The sequence below is a fragment of the Nesoenas mayeri genome (genome assembly GCF_963082525.1).
Source record: "Nesoenas mayeri genome assembly, chromosome: 10".
Lineage (NCBI taxonomy): Eukaryota > Metazoa > Chordata > Aves > Columbiformes > Columbidae > Nesoenas > Nesoenas mayeri.
Window position 1 is genome coordinate 15,772,508 of NC_137560.1, and position 14,723 is coordinate 15,787,230.

Here is a 14,723-nt window from a genome sequence, read left to right on the forward strand (position 1 = left end):
TCCTCTTCTCTGAAGAGAATTATAAGATCTGAATTAATGGTGTCTCTCTATACAATGTCTCTGTTTTTCATGACCTACTGAAGAATATTAAATTCTTTAAGGCTTCTACAGCTGATCTTTGGTTAAGACCATCTGTAGGTTTCACCTACAGTTTTATGAGTGTGCTTAACAGAAAATAAAGGCTAATTTTTTTCAGGATAATTAAGCAATAACGAAATGACAGAATGTGGATTAAAGCATAATCACTCACAGGTGCATTCATAGCTTGTTTTTAGTCATCAGTTCAGAAGCTGAATCGCATTCCCACTGTAACAAGCTATGAACTACTGCCTCATAATGTAAAAATTTGAAAGCATAATAATAAAACATTTTCCTTCTATCTTTAATAAATGAACCTGATACATACGCACCACAAACACTTGCTGAGGAAACATGAGGTTCTCCTCCTCCAAGACAAACCCAATCTCTCATCTTTTTATTGCAGAATGTGCAAGCCTTTGAGCTTTGTCTACATAATCCACAACACCCACAAGTACTCCTGTCTAACTTTCAGCTACAACTGGACTGGCCCCTGCTCCTTTGCCAGTGCCTTTGCAGCACGCCATTGAGGAAAGTTGCCCAGAAGAATCAATTTTTCCCAATGTTTGCTTGTACATCTTCCCCCTCTCACTTGCTCACAGGGAAGCTGAATGCCAAACAGACTCAAAGAGGAAACGTTGGGTGCTTCCAAGAAATGCAGCTGTGTCACCACCCCTGGACATCCAGCCACAGTAAGAATGAGGAGACCCCAGGACAGAACCCACCTCAACTCCAACCAAATGACCTCTGGCTCTTTGAAGGGTGGGGTGGTAGAAAATGTGGCACAAGACATTTACCACAAAAAGAAGTGGGGAACTTTTATGAGATATTCTGTTTCACAAGGCTGCTGCACAGAGGAATTTTATAACATGGAGTGGCTTGTTTGGGAAGGGTAACTAAAAGGATCAGTGCCACTTCCCATCTTCTTATGAGATTCACATTTTGCTAAGGACTTCCAAGCCATGGCTTTCTTCCCAATTACTGTGTAGTTTCACCCTGAAGTGCTGGCAGGGGAGCCCCAGAGAGAAACACACCCTGTGGAACTAGACCTGATATGAAACCCAGACACAAATAACACGGTAGTTTTCCTTCAGCAAATAAATGCCCATGACAAGAAACAATACCAGTGATTTCAAGAGACAAAGATTCATCTTTTAATCTTTTTATCAGGATTCATTTACTTGTATTTTTTTGCCACTGACTTTTGAAATGGCTAATCAAATCAAAATGAATCGCCACTGTCCTTTGAAATATTTATTAATTAAAACTAATTTGGCAAATGGGGGACCCTGTGAAGTGACTCAAAGAAAATGTTGTCCTGTTATTTATTAAGAGCTTGATATTACCACAGAATCTGTTATACTTATCCTGTACTGAATGCTGTACTCTCATTTTTGTGAGTAAATCTGAATGTGACCCACGTGCAAAGATTAATGCACTAAAGTACCAGGCGACACGGTGTAAATGCATTCTTCTGGTTATAGACTTTTCTGTTTTGTTAAACAGAGAATACAACAAAGTTCCTATGCATAATCTATAGATTTAAAGCTATTTACCGGATGATACACAAACAGAGACATATATACAGGAGGAGCTACTTGCCATCAACACAAGAAGGTCTGTTTCTTGTAGTCCCAGCCACTTTCCCAGGTAGACAGGAACATTTTACTGTTTGTGATCTTTCTTCAATTCGATTCTTATTACAGCATCTGTGTGCTGCTATAACTTCACACGTTCCTCCTTCTGGCAAAAAGAAAGAAGAAAGAAAAAAAATGAGAAAGAGAACATTGACACTCTGATTAGGAAGAGCAGCAGTAGCTAGTCAAAGCACCCAGGCATGCTCCTGTCAGTACGTCTGTACAGGTGGGATTACAGCATTATTTCTCCCATTGCGTGTGCTCCTGACTAAGCCAGGTGCTGCTGTACTTCAGTTTTAATAGGAAATGCAGATAAACGTCCCTGTACAGTAGATATAGCTTGCCCATCTTATATTAGAAGCTTCTCTGATGTCAGCAGAATTTTTGGCCTGAAAAATGACTGTGTCATGATCTGGCCCTGAAGAAACATAGGTAACACACTGCAAAAAATGTGCAACAACTGTTGGCTGATTTTATGCTTGTAATATTGGAGACCTCTTCCTCCAAATATTCTCTTGCACAAGGACGAGGACTAAGGGAATCCATCTATAAATAAGCTTTTTCTCCAAATCTTTGATTCTATGCTAGTATTCAGCCCTTAGGGAGTGACAATCAGCCTCTTCAAATTACAGGATGGTCCAGCAGCACTTGCCTTTGCTACCCCACTCACTAAATTGGCAGTTTTAAGGGCAGGAAACCTTCCCTTTGTGTGCAAGACCACCAGGCTTAATTAGTCTTCTCCCTAATTGTTCTTTATGAACACTTGCAATAGTTTGATTAGGTGGAGAACACAAAGGAGTGATTGACAGACAGACAGTGGCTTAGGGTTTATGAATACTTGGTGTTTGTGGCATATGTTATGTACAGAAACGAAGCATCAAGTGTATTATTCCCCTTCACTTCAGCAATGCAGTGCAAGGAGATGAGACACCACAGTGGGCTAATGCACTGCCCAAGTAATTTCTCACTTCCTCAGTTCAGATTCTATTTAGCTCATAATCACCGAGTATTTAACAGCACCAGTCTGTTCCCCACAGATATTTGGCTACTTTATGAAATTGCAGCATAAATTTGGCAGGATTTGTTTAAACTTAGTTCAAAACATTGTGTACAGCCTACTAAAGAGCAGGATGTGTAAGAAGGCTTGCTATTATAGAAAAGCATTATTACTTTATGCCACTATGAAATGCTAACTGTACATTGCTTTTATTATAGCATAAAAAGCACTATTCCTATCTTTGGTTTTCAGGCTTTTTGAAACAACTTTGGGAGCTTCTGAACACTACAGTAACCCTGCAGCCAGGTAGGAGAATAAGCAGTTTGGAGATGCTGATCCATGTCTGTCTGTGAACAGAGGGATTTTGGAAGAGGTTGGTCAGTCCAGTAGCATCTCCCTGCTCAGGAGTAAGTCCTGTTACCTGGTAAGTCTACAAATGTGGTATTTCTGTAGCCAAGCCCTGGGGTAGATGGTCAGGGAGGAATCTCCCTTGAACATATATAGTTAGGGTCATATGGTGGTGTGCTATCAGGTGTACTCATAGTATTACACATTCATCACAACTATGAATGAACAGCGATGCCACAAAGTGTGGTAATGTTTTATAATATTAAATTTTAAAACCATTGACCTTCCAGGGTGAGTCAGTGGATGAAAGCCTGTGAATGTCCATTAGGATAAATGGGCTTAGGTTGCCTGGTCATGGGGTTAAGCATTGATGAGTTTGCAAGCATGAAACAAGACTAACACTGCAGTAAATATTTAACTCATCAGGAGAAAAATTCTGCTAGATGTATTAGTTATTAGGTGCATTTGGCCTGCTGACACAAGCTTTTTGAAAGCCAATAGGTGCCATGAAAGAGCAACAATTCAGAAACCCATCATCTGACAAACGGTCTTTTAAGTGTCTCTTAGAAGTAAGAGGAATTGTGACAATCAACTCAGCCCCAAATACTTGTATTTTTCTATGAAGTAATTCTTCAGGTAAACTCCATGTTGTCCCATCAAAATCATATTGAAAGCAATGAAAAGATTCTAATTGGTTTAATTCATCTTATGGGTATATCCTAAGAGAAGAAAGATTTGTGATTTTATTGATTGCAACCGCAACAGTAAAGATAATGTACACAGTATTAAGCATTTCTAAATTTAGACTACATAGACTGTGTGGTAAATATCTGTGAATAAGCTAAATGCTTAATTTTCTCTATTAATTTGCTGTATGAGTACTAATAACCATATGACATAGTCTTGCTTAGTTATCTATTCCAAATAATGGGTTGTGGTGTATGAGCTTTATAACACCTTTAATTGTTATGTGCAAGCTCAAGTTGCTGCAGTAATAAAGAATTTAACTCAAAGTGTATAGTTATTTAGGAATGGCAAAACATAACGAAACACTAACAGCAATGAAAAAACACTTTTTTTACCACTAGACAGTTAAGTATATTAATTGGAACTTTTATCTGCATGGACTATAACTGTAATGTGACTAATAAGAATAATAACAATAAAAGACCCTTCCCAGTTCTGACACAGAAGAAAAAATCCATCTCACATGGAGAAAGTTATGCATGTTACACACCCAGTATATATTTTAGCAACCATGCATATACATGTTAGACTTTTTAAAAGCCATATATGAAATGGGAATAGACAGTGGAACTCAGACAAATGCAAATATCCACAGTGATAGTAGGAAAACACATAAATGAAAAAACACACTCCTCATTACTTTAGTCAGACAAATACATATACCACAAATACACTGGGGAGGGATACACATTCAACTTAAATCTCTATTTCAGCTGTACAAATGAAGAAGTTAGAGCAGGTAGAGGAACATGAACCAGTCTTCAGTTTCCACTGAAAACATTTTAACATGTTCAGATGTGTATGCGAAGTATCTCTTCATTCTGCATTTTTTTCCCAACTTTCTCTTTTTTGGAGGAGAGAGGGAACAGGAGAGGGCACAAAGAAATGCCATAATACCAAAATCTGAGGACATCTGCTCCTGAATCAGTGATTTTTTCTCAGTGGTGCTTCTAGACTACAGGAAGACTTGGCGAAATGTTACAGTGCTGTGAGTCCTGAAAAAAATGTGAATTATTGACCCAGTAGGCTGTGAGTGTAGCAAAAGTTTAAATCCTTGTCACAAAGAACAGAAGTGTCTTTTTTGGGGGAAGTTTATGGTCTATTGAGCTAAGGCAGCTTCTGGCTTTGTTTCCACAATAACAACCTCATCCAATTCTTTCAAGTCAATAGGGGAATTGCCATTGGTCTTAAAAGGAGAGGGAAGAGTCTTAAAATCCCCTAAGTAAGTGTCTTCTGAATCTTTTGTTGACAGTTACATTTCATGAAGTGGCTGTTTTATCCATCTGGTAAGAAAAATACCGCCTTTTTTTTGTTTGTTTGTTTTAAATTCTCTCCTGCCCCAAGAAAATAGAAAAAAAAAAACCAAAGATTAAAAATGAAATGTGAACTTGTAAATTGGGAATAGCTTTGCTGCTTCTTCAAGAAGCTTCTGAGGTAAATGAAAATGTCCTAACATGACTTATATCTTCTTCACACCAGACATAAGCAGGACATGACAGTAAGAACAGCTGATGAACTTTGCATGAAGGAAATGGGATGCCTATTGAAGCAAGGGGGACAGAACTGGCTGCTGGGAAGGACTCTGAGTTGTTGAATATGGCAACTATCTGTAGCGTTACGATTCTGCTCATATTTCCTAGCCTTTTGGGAGTCTTTGCTCTGGATAGGCTTAAAATACGAAACTGTAGAAATTACCTATCATTCTTACTGTAAAACAGGAACAACTGTTTGCAACTCCTGCAAATAGTTTAATTCTAATTGGAGGACACTAAGCTCCTGAAACTATTTTCATGTTTATTTCTGTTATAAAGCCACCTTGAGTTTACACACAGCAGAGTAAAATATTTTATCATAAGTAAGAACCTACTCTGGGTGGCTGTGATTTAAAATATCTAATAATCTATAGGGTCTGAGTGCATGCCTGGCAGAAGCCAAAAAGCCATCTTCTAGTCATCTCTGTTTTTTATATCTCCAGCTGAGATGTAATAATAAAAGCATATTTTGCACTTCAAAATTATAACTCACCTCTGTGTTCTAGCCAAGCCTGAATTTATCAGTAAACAAACATATAAAAGGCAAACAGTAGTGCTGATTTGCGTTATACATTGTGGAAGTCATTAACTAGGACTCAGGTAGCAAAACTTATATGTTCTCGCTTTGACAGTGATGACAATTTAATAGTATTTGACTCTGCTGAGTTACATGGAACATCCTGCAGCAATGAGAGATGTTGTTTATCAAAATGATAAACATGTTTTCATTTCCTCCTTGGCTGCATGTATGTGATCAGAAGTCTAAGGCCATCAAGAATTCACTTATTCTGGCCACCAGGCAGACATTAAGCTATTCAGGAGCATCTGTGCTTGAAATGAGTTCCACTTAATGGACTTTCCTAGGGCAGGTCAGTCATAATGAATGCAAGTGTGCATGAATGCATGAGCAAATCACCGCTTAGGTGAGACTTCTTGGGTTTTTTGGCGGAGGCACAGACGGTTGATAGATAAGATACGCCTTTCTTTTGGGGGTCATACACCCAGTGATTTTAGAATTCAGATCCTCTATTACATTTGATTCTATCTCATCATCAATGCACCAGACAACCTAATCCAGTTGAAGGTTGTTGTAAGTACTTGATCATGTTACTCACAAAAAATAGTGATAACCAAACAACTTTATAGGCTTTGCTGGTCAAATTCTGTTTTCTGTTGCACCGTAAGCAACCCACCTTGAGAATATGAGCAAAGGAAATCATATGGACCAATTCTATCAACATTTCCAGAGAGTTCATTAGAAATATTATTGTTTTTCCTAGCTCTGTTTATTTATACAGTCTCAGCTAGACAGACTCTGTTCCAGTGTTGTCATTCTGTTTGGGTTCATATACCCAGTGATGTTATTGTGATAAAGGCTTAAGTATATGCTGATGATGCTAGACCTGGGAGATCACAGAAAACTTTAAACAGAATTGAAATTCTTTAGACTTCAAGAAAGTGTTTAACGACATGACAGTAAAAAAATTAATCAGACACATGAAGACTTTCTGAAAAAGTACCTACATGAACTAATGGGTAAAAAAATGTGTACCCTTGCCACCTCATGCCTTTATTCAAACATCCTAGAGAAAGAAAACACAATCCTGTGATAGCTATTTTTACATTTGCTAAGAAGAATTCAGATTTGGGGGCTGCAGTTTGAATAAGCTTTGGAAACTTCCCAGGTGTAATTAATACATTCATAAGCTTTAATCAAAATGTTTATGCCAGCTAATGTGCCAGAACTACAGACTACACTGTGCTCAGGGGAAAATACTATACTTTACTTTAAGAAATAATAAGCTACTTCTATGTTACTTACAAAATAACGTTTTTGCTTCTGACAGAAATATGTAACAGATGGAAAAACAAAGTCCCATGCTACTCCACGAGCCACTTCACAAGTGAACAAATAAAAGACTCCTCATAGCCACAGCACAATTACACTCAAATTTTCGGTTTACATATAATTCACTGACACTCTGTATCCCCTCCAGAAGGAAAAGGATCAAGCCTACAGGATGCATTTGTGCACACAGAGGAGTGTGCACTTCTGTGCAGGGAGAGTGACAATGCTGCAGAGAATTCAGATGGGGCTTAGCGATTTTATTCATTTTTATAAGGCCAAGACTAACTGCACCTCAACTGCCAGAGTGCCATCAGTCACAATGAATTTACAAAATAGCTGAATTTGCCCATGAACTTTAAGTGGCACAAAGGTACCATCAAAAAATGGACCCAAGTATAAAAAGTTAGCATTAAGCCATAGTTAATTCTTTACCATTATGATAACTGATACAAACAGATTCATGGTTTACTCATTATAGATTGAGTAACAATAACCACCATGGGAATTTGTAACACACTGCACATGCTCCACAAGCCTCCTGGTTATATACTGGATTTCTTTTGCCCAGTGTGCCAGAACAGACTGCAGTGGTCTGTTCCCTAAACTTATATGTTCATTAATATTCAGTATTTTCACTGCAACTGCAGCAACATAAGCAACTCCTGCAGTGGGTCATTAAGTTTAAGGTTGGGATACTACTTTCTCAAATCTTGTTGCTATAGAAGGCTTCTGGAGACACAGGGAACCTCCTCTAAATAATGTTTACAAAAGACCAGAACAACTAGTTCCATGAGGAGTTTAGCTAGCAAAACTTGGGTTTCCTGTAGATTTGCACCTTGTGGTTTATTTTGAACTCCTACTGAGCTTCTTTTGATGTTTAGGTCACTTAAAAGAGAACTCGTGGAGTCCACGGGACTCTTTCCTGGTGGGTGGTGCAATAACCCGGTCCAGTGCAGGCCCCTATTCCTATGTCACCAATACAAAGACCCTGTTTCCAGTAAGACCAGGAATGTTATTGTCTTGGTTTGTGTTGGAGAAGAACTGCTAGACAAAGCAGGTCAGCTACAGCTGAAATTTAGTTTCAGACTAAGCCAAAGTTTTGATAGATTCTGGAGTCAGAATTCAAATTTAAGAGGGACAATGTGCTTTAGCAGAGGCATCTCTAGTTATTTACACTGCTATAAGCTAATTTTCTAAAAGTGATTTCGACAGAAAATTTCATTTCCATGAAATCAAACTTTTTTACAGAAATACATAATAAAAGAATTTCTAGAGGAAAATAATACCTTAAAAATATTTTGTTCATCTGAATGTTAATATTTCATTTGAATACCAATTCTTTCATTTTTTTCATTTGTATTTTATTTCCCATTCAGTATAATAGGGGAATCAGGGATATGGAAAGCTCTAATTAGCACATGGATCTGTAGTCTTTTACAATTTTCTACTAATGCTCTCTGCCATCAGCCACAGGAGGTTTTTATCTGAGAGATTTACAGATTCTTATACTTACATCCAGAATAGACTCTGATTCTCAAAAACTGGTTTATTCACAGAAAGTAAAAATAAGTATTTTTTGTAAAGAAGAAATGGCACAGATTCTGCTCTTGAATTCACACAGAAAACCCAGAGCGCACCACTACATGAGATGTGGGTGGATCTAGGGCAGGCTTATAGATTTCCATATCAAACCAATATACACACTAGAGAATAGGTCTTTCTACTAAAGAGCCTTGCAAATTGATCTCCTGAGAAATTTGCACAGGACCTTATTCTTATGCATATTTAAAAAAAATTCTTAAAGATGAATCAAAGGAAAAATGGTATCCAGAAAAACAAGGCAATATTCTAAGCAGCTACTGCCTCTGGCACATTGCATCTCAAATGGCAGTGCAATAACCAGTGTCAGCTGGAGTATTCAAAAGGACAACAGGGCAAAAGGGGCTGGAGAGGAATGCTGATGAGGAATTTGCTTCTAACGATTAGGGGAGAAGAGCTATGGGTAGTTTTAATTATGATTTTGTATGCACACATACACTATACATATACACAAAAAATGACAGCTTATGAGAAAATCCCACCTATTGTGTGTGTATGCTGTCCCTGATAAACAGCAGAGTGAAAGCAATCAGGCAGAGCTGCCTGCAGAGGACCATACACATACCCCATACGTTTGATTGCTTTTTTGTCACAGGGACTATTGAAAGTGAATTGTAATAAGTACTATTAGCATTCTTGTATTGATGAACTACAAAAAGCAGATATGTAACTCATGAGGCAGCCAAGAATCCAATGTTCTTATAGTGGGGATCTTCAGTCTTTTAATGAGATTTTTTTACTTTAAAGAGAGATCAACTTACAGCCACTTTGAGAAATGAAGGTTAGAAATTAGAAGTTTTGGTGGGATTTACAGTTCTAGAATGCCATTAAGAGATCATAGGACCATAGAATAGTTTTGGTTGGAAAAGACCTTTAAGATCATCAAGTCCAACCATTAACAGCACACTGTCAAGTCCACCACTAAACCATGCCCCAAAGCACCACTTCTTCACATCTTTAAAATAACTCCAGGGATGGTGACTCAACAGCTTTCCTGGGCAACCTGTTCCAGTGCTTAACAACCCTTCTCGAGAAGAAAATTTTCCTAATATCCAATCTAAATCTCTCCTGGCACAACTTGAGGCTGTTTCCTCTCATCCTATCACTTGCTGCTTGGGACAAGAGACCAACACCCTCCATGCCACAACTTCCTTTCAAGTAGTTGTAGACCATGAGAAGGTCTCCCCTCGACCTCCTTTTATCCAGACTAAACAACCTCAGCTACCTCAGCCACTCCTCATAAGATGTGTGCTCCAGACCCTTCATCGGCTTTGTTGCCCTTCTCTGAACTCGCTCCAGCACCTCAAGGTCTTTCCTGTAGTGAGGGGCCCAAAACTGAACACAGAGTTTGAGGTGCAGTCTCAGGAGTGCTGAGTACAAGCAGAGGATCACTGCCCTGGTCCTGCTGGCCACACTATTGCTGATCAAGCCAGGATGCTGTTGGCTTTCTTGGCCACCTGGGCACACTGCTGGCTTATATTCAGCTGCTTTTGACCAACACCTCCAGGTTCTTTTCCACTGGGCAACTTTCCAGCCACTCTTCCACAAGCCTGTAGTATTGCATGGGGTTCTTGTGACACAAGTGCAGGACCTGGCACTTGGTCTTGTTGAACTTTTTACAATTGGCCTCAATCCATCGATCCAGCTGGTCCAGATTCCTCTGTAGAGCCTTCCTACCCTCAAGCAGATCAGCAGTCCCACCCAACTTGGCGTTGTTGGGAAACTTACTGAGGGTGCACTCAATCCCCTTGTTCAGATTGTTGATAAAGGTATTAAACAGAATTGGCCCCAATACGAAGCCCTGGGGAACACCACTTGTGACTGTCCACCAATTAGATTTGACTCCGTTCACCACAACTCTTTTGGCCTGGACATTCAGCCAGTTCTTTACCCAGTGAAGAGTATGCCCATCCAACCCATAAGCAGCCATTTTCTCTGGAAGAACGTTGTGGGAAACGGTGTGAAAGGCTTTACTAAAGCCTAGGTACACAATATCCACAGCCTTTCCTTCATCCACTGGGTGGGTTGACTTGTCGTAGAAGGAGATCAGGTTAGTCAAGCAGGACCTGCCTTTCATAAACCCATGCTGACTGGTCCTGATCACCTGGTTGTCCTGTATGTGAAATGTGATGGCACTCAAGACAAACTGTTACATGACCTTCCCTGGCACCAAGATCAGACTGACAACCCAGTAATTCCCTAGATCCTCCTTACAGACCTTCCTAGATGGGCATCACATTTGCCAACCTCCAGTCAACCAGGACCTTCCCAGTTAGCCAGGACTGCTGACAAATGATTGAAAGTGCTTTAGTGAGCACACCCACCAGCTCCCTAAGAACCTTCGAGTGGATGTATATGAAGAGAAAAGACTTTGAAAATGCAGAAATAGAAGAATGTTATTTCTGAGAAATAACTTAAGCTCCATATCAAAAAGTAATAGGCATTATGAACCTAAGTTTCATTGATTTTCAGTGAGTTATGACTCTCCTAAAGGTCTATATCACTTGTAAATGGGACTCCTTGGTCTAAATGATGTAGGCCTAGTAAGGCTGAGCATAAAATCTAGAAGAAACTTTTAAAAAATCTTGCCCTTAGTCACTTGGGTGGTTTGGAACATTTAATATTTAATTTGTCAGAGAGGATAAAATAAAACAGTTTGGGCAAAATAGATGTAATATGCCTGCCTTGAAGCAGTGCTTCTCCTATAACTTAAACTACAGGCAGTGAGATAAAACCAGAGATTAAAAAGACCTACTGTGCTATTCTGATCATTGCTTTGCAGCTGCACAATTCTTTCCAAGAACAAATTCTCTAGGTAACAAAGCTGTGGAGAAATGAACATTTCTGCTGTTAAACAGAAACAAACATTTTCAATATTGGCATCTCTGGTTTCTTGCCAGACGACAGCAAAAATACCAATTGCAATTAGGCCTGAAAATGTCCTAAGTACAAAATTTGGGAGAACCACAGAATATTGTTCTTGGGGCCTCAAAATGTTGTTGTTCTAACTTCTGCCAGCAAAAGGCATCCAAAGAATGGTTAAGTTAGTATGAGTCTTAGAAAAGGCACACAATGGAAGAAAGATAACTTTGTTTTCAGGTGAAATAATCAGACTGATAAGAAATATGTGATTTAGCCATAGCTGCTGATGAGAAATGAATATAGAAGTGTGCATGAGAAGTAGTCACTAAGAAAGGATTTAGAAATTATTCTGTGTCAACTGTGTGAGTGCTGTTTCGTCCTGACAGAGTCTTGCTCTTGCCCAACAGGCTTTGCCTGAGCACCTTGATGTTTCCAGATGTCTAAAACTACCTAATCCTTTTATTAAATGCCTTTATCTTCAATCTACTCTCCAAATTGGAAAACTATATTACCTTTCCCATCAACCTCTAAAGAGACCCAAAGTTGCTTATTGTGCTCATAACATATCCTTTATTGTTTCAGATGATACAAGAAAACCTCACATGTTTAGGATTTCTGTTAAATGTTAATTAAATAAATCTACTGATAACAAAGAAGATCAGCAATAACCAATTTTAAAACCCAGGCTTTCAGTTGAGACAAAATGATGCAGGGATCTTAAACTCTTGTGGAAATGCAGAACAATGCTGTTCTATACAGTTTATCTTTTGATATGATTGCTGCAGATAAATTTGTCCCCAGATATCTTTATCCACTAGGGTGATCAGCCTATGGAGAGTCTATGATGTGTTTACTGAATAGAGTAACATAGTTCATGGTAATGCTCTTGTCATGTTTTATAGATGTGTGAGGTGGTTTTTATGAAGTAGTTAGATAAGGGATGGTAAAAGTAATGTGATCCATAAAGAATGTGCAGTGATGAAGAGCTAGGATTGCAGAGATAATATAGACAGACTGATATTGAGAATTATACCCAGTGCAGAAGTTGCATTAATCTTCCAAAGAATGGCAATAAACAAAATAACAAGGAGGAACAGGACTAAAAGAATTTGGCCAATATATAAAACAGAGACGTTAGGGTGGGATCAAAGCGAACATGTTTTGAATGGAAGCTCTTACAGATGGGCTGTCTTGCTATGGTGGCAGTAACATTTTCCTCAATGGGTTTGACCATGTGTTACAAAATCCACAAAAAGGAAAACAAAGGACCGTGAGTTACAGCATATGTAATGAAAATGTCACTGTACAGGTGCTGTGTGCCATGAGCAGCAGCAGTAAATTCTGTGCTCTGCTACAGCCAAGCAATGTTAAGAAATAATTTCTCAGTCATTTTTCAGTGAACAAGCGTGCATCTTATCCCACCCCATATATTCCTGGAGTCATTCACACTGTGACCATCAGCATCTGGTCCTATATTTGAGCAGAAAATTATACCTTGCCAGGAACTGACTGCACAATAGTATAGAAGGACAGAGGATGGAATCAAAGGAAGAGAAGCAATCAGTTGTTTTTGCATGGGAAGCATTTTACACTGCATACATTATCCATAGCAGAAGAACCTGAGCCTAAGGAATTTATAGAAGACTCATTACTGAACCTTATTTAGCTTCAAGCACTGTCGAACACTTCAGTAAATGTTACAGACTGGATGTGAGAACAGCAATATTTTAATTTTCAGACTGCTATACTGTGGTTACAAATTAACGGATTAAAAAATTATCTCTCAAAATAATCTATTTCATCCAGACCTAGGAATGATTAAGCTGTTTTACTACTGGTCAGAACCAAACTACATCCAAGGAAGAGAGAGGGAAACAGAGGATGACATGTGATTCAGACATTACTCTTCTCAAAATTTAACTCTTCATTGTGGCCACTTCTATGGGAAGCCTTAGTGGAAGGATGGTTACCAACTGCTCGCCAAAATTTTAAGGAAGAGGACAGTGGCAATATTTTATTTCATGAACTTTTAGTTCCTCTTATTTTCTTGTGTTTTATTTCCATGGCATTCATCTCAAAAAAGTCTGACTGATTTTCTCTTTCTCCAAATTACATCAAACATTCCCTAAACCTCCTTTCCCCTACATTTTCCCATAGTCGCTATCCCGAGTTGCAATTTTTTTGCATGAGTCTCCATGTTTTGATGTCTTTCTCCTCCCTGTTTCTGTTGATGAGAAACATTTTATTTCCTGTCACCTTGATTTGCTCAGTCTTTCTGCTCCAGCTCTCGGTGTACAATTCTAACCATGATTTATTCTGGTTCCTCTCTCTCTCTATTTTTACCTTTTTTGTAACTGTATTGAATGTTTCTTTCTTTGACAATTTCTTTCTCGTCTCTCTCAGCTCTTGGTGAACTACACAATGCAGTACTACCTCCTAATAACTGATCATCTGGCTCCTGCTCAGATTTGTGCTGCTTCTCTGAATACACGTGCAATTCAGTTCACTCTGTTCCCTTATAATACGAATAAAAAGGGCTGCATACTTGACTGAAATTACATGAAGTCTAGTGAGCAAATAATTTCCTACTTTGAAAGCAATGCGTGATACATTACAGCATTGGCTTGAAATTAATATTAATTTATTTTTATTAGTTAAACAGTAGCAGTGTGAATGAGTTCTATAGTTAGCAGAACCAAAGAAGCCCAACAGAAAATGCATTTCTTTTTCTCTCTCCTGTTTACCCTTAGTAACGATCAGTATTCATCCAAACACTGTCTCTGAGAATTTGGAGTAGGCTTTTTGTAATTAAAATTGCTTTTTAAACAGATTTTTTTCTTTTTAATTAAAATGTCAAATATCAATAAATTTTCATTCAAGAAAAAAATCTTTGTCTCGGGGAGATTATAATTCATGTAACTCAACTACTTTTACCTAATGATTTCTAATTTCTTTCCTATACAGTGCTACAGCCAAGAAATGTTATGATGTACTCATATCCTCATCAAAAATGGGAAAGTATCTTGAAATCTGAAGCTCAGACACAAAAGAAAATTGGAAATTACTTGAACTGT

The 14,723-nt window shown here is 38.4% G+C and overlaps 1 protein-coding gene across 1 annotated transcript in view; it reads right to left on the reverse strand.

Annotated features, from left to right (window-relative positions):
* Nucleotides 1-14,723, reverse strand: part of TAFA1 (TAFA chemokine like family member 1) — a gene marked incomplete at both ends in the record, with an annotated part of 214,536 nt that overhangs the window by 41,912 nt on the left and 157,901 nt on the right. Inside the window, one exon of the mRNA XM_080350534.1 lies at nucleotides 1,681-1,821. Within this exon, the coding sequence (XP_080206660.1) occupies nucleotides 1,681-1,821 (141 nt within the window). The remainder of the gene's footprint in view (nucleotides 1-1,680; nucleotides 1,822-14,723) is intronic.